Source organism: Camellia sinensis, chromosome 14 (genome assembly GCF_055761805.1).
Source record: "Camellia sinensis isolate YWXY chromosome 14, ASM5576180v1, whole genome shotgun sequence".
Classification (NCBI taxonomy): Eukaryota; Viridiplantae; Streptophyta; class Magnoliopsida; order Ericales; family Theaceae; genus Camellia; species Camellia sinensis.
In genome coordinates, this window is record NC_138974.1 from 138,719,653 (window position 1) to 138,728,365 (window position 8,713).

Consider the following 8,713-nt stretch of genomic DNA (forward strand, 5'->3'; position numbering starts at 1 on the left):
CTTTTGGCGACCAAATTTGGCGACTAAAAAAAATTTAGTTGCCAAAACTTGTGGAATTGGTGACCAAAAAATTTTTTAGTTGGGAAAAGTACAATATTTAGCTACTAATTTTTTTTAGTCGGGAAATATTGATTATTGGCAACTAAAAAAAATTTAGTCGCTAAAAATGATACAATTAGTGACTAAAAAATGTTTTAGTTGCTGTATAGATAGTTTTGCCTACTAAAATTTTTTAGTTGCCAAATGAAAAACAAAAATTTACTTTCAGACTTTTGGTGACCAAAAGTTTGGTCACCAAAAATTTATTTTCAGCAACTAAAAAATGTTTTCGTTGCTGTATAGCTAGTTTTGGCTGCTAAAATTTTTTATCGCCGAATAAAAAATAAAATTCACTTTTTATCTTTGGCAACCAAAAGTTTGGTCGCCAAAAATTTATTTTTATTGACTAAAAAAATATTTTAGTCGCCAAAGAATTAAAATATTTGGAGCAAAAATTTCAAATTTTGGGGAGATTTATAAAATTAATTGGCGACCAAAATATTTAGTCGCCAAATTACTACTTTTAGTGACTAAAATAATATTTAGTCACCGTTAGTTAAGGTTTTGGCTACTAAATGCACTGTTGTCGGCATTGACCAAACTTTGTCCCTTAATTAGACTACTCTGTCAATCCTCTCCCATTTCACTCTCTCATCATCCCTTCTCTCTCTCTCTCTCTCTTTCTCTCACTCCATCGCAGGCGACCCTCTTACCAGCCATTATCCACCACTGTCACACATGAGCACCCACCTCCTCACCGGCGACAATACAACCCACCTCCCCACCGGCGACATTACCACCCATCTCCCCACCAGGCGACGGACAACAGTAGCTACTTTGATTTGTGTCTCCTCCAGTGCACACCAGGTATTTCTGGCCTTTCTCTCTCTATATATGTATATATATATCTTCACCCAATTTCTAGGGTTTTATAACAAAGGATTTTTTTTTTTTTTTTTTTTGGTGGGGGGTTTATAAATTAGAGGGTTGGAGCTTCTCTTTTATCTATTTCTCACAAGAGCAGCGTTTTTTCTCTCTATTTCTCACTCGCAACAACCATTGGAGCACACCCTGTTAAATCCAATTCATTCTTCTGTAGTCCTACATAATGATTCTTAATAGTACTTCCATTCAATTCTAATTTTCTTTTAATCAATTAGTTTGTGTGTGATGATGTTGCTATTGTTGTTGTTGGTAGTTTATTTGTTGCTGTTGTTTGGTCTATACTTTTTATTGTTGTTGTTTTCCACCCTCTTGCTCACCATGTGTTTGACAAAATGTTGAAACAAAATTGGAACAGGTTACTTGTTTGTTTGTTGTTTTCCACCCTCCCCACCGGCGACGTTACCACCCATCTCCCCACCTGCGACGGACAACAGTAGCTACTTTGATTTGTGTCTCCTCCAATGCACACCAGGTATTTCTGGCCTTTCTCTCTCTCTCTCTCTATATATATATATATATATATCTATATCTTCACCCAATTTCTAGGGTTTTATAACAAAGGATTTTTTTTTGGGGTGGGGGGGTTATAAATTAGAGGGTTGGAGCTTCTCTTTTATCTATTTCTCGCAAGAGCAACGTTTTTTTCTCTCTATTTCTCACTCGCAACAACCATTGGAGCACACCCTGTTAAATCCAATTCATTCTTCTGTAGTCCTACATAATGATTCTTAATGGTACTTCCATTCAATTCTAATTTTCTTTTAATCAATTAGTTTGTGTGTGATGATGTTGCTATTGTTGTTTTGGTAGTTTATTTGTTGCTATTGTTTGGTCTATGCTTTTTATTGTTGTTGTTTTCCACCCTCTTGCTCACCATGTGTTTGACAAAATGTTGAAACAAAATTGGAAGAAGTTACTTAGTTGTTTGTTGTTAAATTCTTCAAAATCCAAGCCAAGTCTGATAAGTTCATTACGTAAAGTCCTATTTATAGGCATCCTTGGAAACCCCAATAAATTCTAATTTAATAAATAAAACTCATTAAATCACAAATCACAAATCACAAAATAATCCTAGAATAAATTCCTAATCTTCAATTTATCTTCATCCAATGCCTTCAAGTTCCCCATTATTAACTATAAAATTTCTAAAATTTTAAGCTTTTCTAGTTAAAGCATTGGCCTGCTAAGTATAGATGTTAACCATCACGCTATATTTGCAAAAGGAATTAGAAGACAAAATAAAGCTTTGTAAGAAGGCTTCTTTAGAGGGCTTCAGTTGCTTGGATAGGATATGAGGTATGCTTCTAATGAGTAGACTCTACTTCTAATTTTGATATGCAATAACATTGGTCTAATTCTGTTTATTAAAATTCATTTTCATTTTCATAAATAGAAAAAAAGCAGAAATCCCAACTACGTGGAGAAGATTACTTGAGTGCTTAATTATTATGTTATGATTAAAGTGTTCCTCAGTGCCTCATGAATAATAAAATTAGTTTGACATGGGCAATGGATATATTTGTTTCTGCCTCACCAACTCTTTGTGCACTTTATCACGAAGGTGCAGAATTTCTTCCTCGTGGAGAGTATTTTCATATTTCATAGCAAGTGTTCGAAAATTTTACACACCTTACCCACTTTATGCCAAATCTTGACAAACTATTTTGCCCACTTTATGAGGATCCTTGCTCTACTAGTGTATATAGTGAATCAATTATTTATAATTATTTAGTGCATTGATTAGTGATGACATAGTTCCTACTTTAATTGCTACCAGAAAGAATTGCATATATGTAGAAGAATTCCAGGTGAGTATTTAAGAACAAAAACAGTTACATTAACTCAACAAAGTACTAACTAGTTGACAAAAAGCAAAACATCACGTGGTTTCTTCATTTTAACTTCATTCATAATGGTTAAAGATCTTGTGTGAGTTCATATTGAAGAGGTTATTGAAAATGAATTGTTGCACTTCTCTCTCTCTCTCTCTCTCTCTCTCTCTCTTTATATATATATATATATATATGTTTCTCTGATTCGTTTTATTTTTTTCTAGTATTTCCTTCTGTTTACCTACAACCAAACAGGGGGCAATGTGACTCACATTTGGTTTATATTAATTTTGGTATTTGAAGCTAACAGACACACAAACACCTGATTAATCTGATTTGGTTTTCCCTTGATCTTGGCATTCCAACATGCTTAGAAAGTTTTGTAAGAAATTTTTATTTTATTTTATTTTGCTTACTTATGAGAATATGAAGTTCTGCTTTCCATAACATAGTTTTTTAGATGGTGGCCCACTTCCTTTAAATTCACCAAGAATCTCTTTTGCTACTTTTTAACACTACTACCCACCTCAAACTACATATAATTAGGTATACAAGTCAACCAACCCACACTGATGTTCAACTATATCAATAAATTTTTGCAACATAATCAACACAACATGGTTTAAATAACCAAAGCTTATGTTGAAACTGATGACAGGAAGGCATGGTGGAATTTATTGGAATGTTGAAGGTCAAAGTATTAAAAGGCATAAACTTAGCAGTCAGAGATATGCTGTCAAGTGATCCTTACGTTGTCCTAACTCTTGGACAACAGGTCAGTGACTCTCACTTTTGTTTTATTCTCAAGGTTGAACCTTATGGGCATGGACAAGGTCTACAGTTCATACCTGTAAATCTTGCTTATATGTTGAGATTCCAATTTTGAATTTTATCACATTGCCAAAAAATAAAACTGAAGGAGTAAAAATTTAAAAGTATACTAAACCAAACTAAACTAAGCTAAGCCTTGTGCCCCAATCAAGTGGGATCAGTTACATGAACTGTTTTTCTCCAAGCATAGCAACTTGAATCCAGTATGGAATGAGGAACTCATGCTTTCTGTTCCTTAGAACTTTGGGTCCATAAAACTAGTAAGCCTATCTTTTCAAGGAAATCTTCATTATTATAAGTCAATTTTCCTTCTTTCCTTTTCCCTTTTCTTTTATAATAATCTCAATGTCTTTGATGCTTCGATGCTTCACCGATGATAACACATGGCATGCTACCTGGTTTCAAACAGTACCATTAAGTATGTGCAAAAATTATACCCACATTCTTAGTGTTTGCTCTTATTGTTTAGAAACCAGCAGGGGCAGCAGCACAAATAGCTGATGGTATTCAATTGAATACCCTAACAAAATATTAATACTAATAATAATATATGTGTTAGGCAATCTTCACTGTATTTAAATTAATTAAATTCTGTTGTGTACTAAACAACAACCAGAATATAAAGAAATAGAGAAAAGGAGAGAATTTGTTTGATTACAAAAATCAAACTCGAAATAAAAATAAATAAATAAAAACAGATTTTATTTTGTTACAAAAACAAAATCAAAATCTGATTTAAATAAATAAAAACAATACTGAAAATAAATTAAATAACTTACTTGATTTAATTTCTTGGAATTATTTTCTGATCAAGTCCAGTGTTTGACACTGTGTCCTTAAGACAGATTCGTCCTCTCCACGGTGCTTTCAGAATTCGGACGTCTATCTCCCAGGATGAAATGATCTACCACAAACAATAGCAGCACTACTAATTGTTTGCCTTACGAACACACTAAGTGTTTACACTCTTTCTTTCAAAAATAAAATGCAGCAAGATGAAGAATAGAATTAACAGAGATGAAATACGAAATTTCTGAATGAAAACATCAAATGAGGGTGGTCCTATTTATAGATGTGAAGGTGGCTCTTGGATTTGAATTAAACAGGTATGTAACTCTTGGTTTTGAATTGAACAGGTATCATACCTGTTGGGTTTTGAATTCAAACAGATTTGAATTAATTCAAACAGATAGTAAAACGGGAAGGGCCCTGTTTGGGTGTGCATTAATTCCAAAACAGTTTATTTCTGTTTGAAACCGAGAAGGGCCCTGTTTGGATGAACAAAAAATCCAAACTAATTTAATTTGAATTCTGGATTTTATTTTAATAAAAAATAAAATTAAATTCAAATGTTTTTGGCCCAAAAAGATTAGAAGCCCAACCACACACCACACACCACGCACCCGCGCCCAAGCCCAGCCCAGCCCGCCCGACCGGACGGACGGCGGCGGCGGCGCGCGCGTGTGTGGTGATTTTTGGGTCCAATGGGTCTAGCCCATTTTGCCCATAACCTCTCCCTCTAAAACACTTGGGTACCCCTTGGGGCACACCCCAAGTATCTCACCCTAAGCCTTATAAACCCTTTCAAAACTTCCCACCAAATCAATGTGGGACAAACCAATTTACAACCTTAAGGAATTTCCACCAAAACTCCATTTCCATGGAGCACACTTTGGCTTCAATTTCCCATTCACTCGGTAATGGTTTTAAGCAACCAAATATACCACGTGAATCACAACGCGGCATAGAACGCGTTACCACTTTGACCCGAGTAAATCGACACTCGGGGCCCACCTAAAAAATAGACTGAACTTAGGAAAAAATTCTAGTTTTATCCAGAATTTTATAACCATTTCCAACAATCCCCCACATGAATGGAATTTGATGACAACGGAAATGCAACAATATGCAGACTTTAACGAAAGAGTATAAGTCGAAAATATCTTGCACCAGGATAGGTAGTTTTCGGCTTTGAACCTTCCCTAGTGATAACCTATCGGACTTACTGGCTAACCAATGGACGCGATGCCTTGAATTGTTCAGCCGTTTGTGTAAGCCAAGACAATAGATTTCACACAAAATATCTTCTAACACATCGTGGTTCTCACTGTTGTGTTCATTTTGGCCTTGAACGCGCCTGGTTTTCATAAGTGTTTCTAGAGAATTTAGCCTTTTCATTCTCATAGAACCGGCCCCAGTTCAACACTCATATAGGTGATTCTTATTGTGAGTATCTCCTTATACTCGTCTTGATTTTCTACCTTAATCAAGAAATAAGTAATCATTAAAAGCAAAGCTTATCCTTATACCCCTGCATACAACATATGTTGCAGATATCACTCTCACCATAGGAATGGGTAGGAATTTTAATCCCTTGGTGATTTCTGGCGAGCCATACATAACTTAGTTGTCCCTTTGAACTTAGTTCTTGGGATCTCCAGTCATATAAGTAGGGTTACCATTATGACGACTCTTATGTAATAGGCTTTAATCCCATCACCTTCGATGAACTATATACTAGCACTTTTGTCAAACCTTTTGTTAACGGATCCGCAATATTCTCTTTAGATTTTATATAATCTATTGAGATTATTCCGTTTGACAACAATTGCCTTACGGTATTATGTCGACGACGAATATGTCGTGACTTACCGTTATACATGTGATTCTGTGCCCTGCCTATTGCAGATTGACTATCACAATGAATGCAAATAGCTGGCACAGGTTTTGGCCACATTGGAATGTCTTCTAAGAAGTGACGAAGCCATTCTGCTTCTTCACCTGCTTTGTCTAAAGCAATAAACTCGGATTCCATTGTGGATCGTGCGATGCAAGTTTGTTTCGTGGACTTCCAAGAAACAGCAGCGCCTCCTAGAGTAAAGACATATCCACTAGTGGATTTTGAATCTTTAGTATCCGATATCCAATTGGCATCACAATAACCTTCGAGTACTGCTGGATATCGAGTAAAGTTCAAACCATGATCACGAGTAAATCTCAGATATCTAAGAACTCGAATGATCGCTTTCCAATGGTCTTCTCCAGGGTTACTAGTGTACCTACTCAATTTACTGATAGCATAAGCTATATCAGGACGAGTACAATTCATTAGGTACATTAAGCTTCCAATGATTTGGGAGTATTTTAACTGAGACACTGCATCACCTTTATTTTTCGATAAATAAAGACTGATGTCTACAGGTGTTCTAGCTAAATTCAAATCATCCTTGATAAATTTATCAAGAATTTTCTCAATATAATGAGATTGAGATAATGCATATCCGTCAGATGTTTTAGTAATTTTCATTCCTAATATAACATCTGCGACCCCCATATCTTTCATATCAAATCTTTTGTTAAGCATCTGCTTAGTTGATTTGATCATGTTTTGACTGCTTCCAATGATAAGCATGTCATCCACATAAAGACAAACTATGACATATCCTTGGTCTGTGTTTTTAACATAGACGCATTTGTCACATTCGTTTATCTTAAACCCATTAGTAAGCATTGCATGATCAAATTTTTCATGCCATTGCTTAGGTGCTTGTTTTAATCCATAAAGGGATTTTACAAGTCGACAAACTTTCTTTTCTTGCCCTGATACTACAAACCCTTCGGGTTGTTCCATATAGATCTCTTCATTTAGATCACCGTTTAAGAAAGCTGTCTTAACATCCATTTGATGTATTTCTAAATTAAACAACGCTGCTATAGCAATAAGCATGCGAATGGATGTTATTCTTGTCACAGGGGAATATGTGTCAAAATAATCCAGACCTTCCTTTTGTCTGTAACCTTTAACAACAAGTCTTGCTTTATACTTGTCAATTGAACCATCTGCTTTCATTTTTCTCTTGAATATCCATTTATATCCAAGAGGTTTAGAACCTAGTGGAAGATCCACCAATTCCCAAGTATGATTTTGCATAATGGATTCAATTTCATTATTAACAGCCTCTTTCCACAAAGGTGCTTCAGGACCTGTCATTGCTGCCTTAAAGCTTTGAGGTTCATTTTCTAACAAGTATGTCAGAAAATCTGGACCAAAGGATTTTGATGTTCTCGCTCTTTTACTTTGTCTTGGTTCATCATTAGTTAAATCCTGTTGGTCGAGACTATTACTAGTCTCTTGTGTTTGATTGTCATTAGTCTCTTGACTTTGTGTACAATCATAAGTTCTTTTCTGTGAACTTAATTCCTGTCCTTTCTTGTAAGGAAAGACATGTTCAAAAAACACAGCATTCCTTGACTCTATAATAGTGTTCACATTTATATCAGGTATATCTGATTTATAAGTCAGAAACCGATATGCACTACTATTCTGAGCATAACCAATAAACACACAATCTACTGTTTTTGGTCCAATTTTAGTCTTTTTAGGAACAGGTACTTCTACTTTTGCCAAACACCCCCACACTTTTAAGTATTTGTAGGAAGGTGGTCGACCTTTCCACAATTCATAAGGAATGCTTTTGGTTTTCTTGTGCGGTATTCTATTAAGAACATAATTAGCAGACAATATTGCTTCCCCCCACAAGTTCTGTGGTAAGCCTGAACTTAGTAACATGGCATTCATCATTTCTTTTAGGGTTCTATTCTTCCTTTCAGCAATTCCATTTTGCTGTGGAGAATAAGGGGCTGTAGTTTGATGAATAATGCCATGTTGTGCACAAAATTCATTTAATGGTGCATCATATTCACCACCCCTATCACTTCTAACCATTTTAATGGTTTTACCAAGTTGATTTTCAACTTCTGTTTTGTAGAGTTTAAACATTTCTAAGGCTTCATCTTTACTTCTAAGTAAATAAACATAACAATATCTTGTGCAATCATCGATAAATGTTATGAAATACTTTTTGCCACCTCTAGTTTGAATAAATTTTAAATCACATACATCAGTATGAATTAATTCTAGAGGTTCGGTTTTTCTTTCAACCGATTTAAATGGAGCCTTAGTTAGTTTCGCTTCTACACAAATTTCACATTTATGATTAGGATTAATTTCAAACTTTGGTATATAATCTAAACCAATTAATCTACGCAAAGCATCAAAATTCACA

The 8,713-nt window shown here is 35.0% G+C and overlaps 1 protein-coding gene across 1 annotated transcript; it reads left to right on the forward strand.

The window, feature by feature from the left end:
• Nucleotides 1-657: 657 nt before the first annotated feature.
• Nucleotides 658-3,836, forward strand: LOC114316559 (uncharacterized). Its single transcript, XM_082904417.1, has 3 exons — nt 658-906; nt 1,340-1,456; nt 3,475-3,836. The coding sequence occupies exons 1-3, from the start codon at nt 778-780 to the stop codon at nt 3,700-3,702; spliced, it is 474 nt and encodes a 157-aa protein (XP_082760543.1). The 5' UTR covers nt 658-777; the 3' UTR covers nt 3,703-3,836.
• The last annotated feature ends 4,877 nt before the right edge of the window (nt 3,837-8,713 follow it).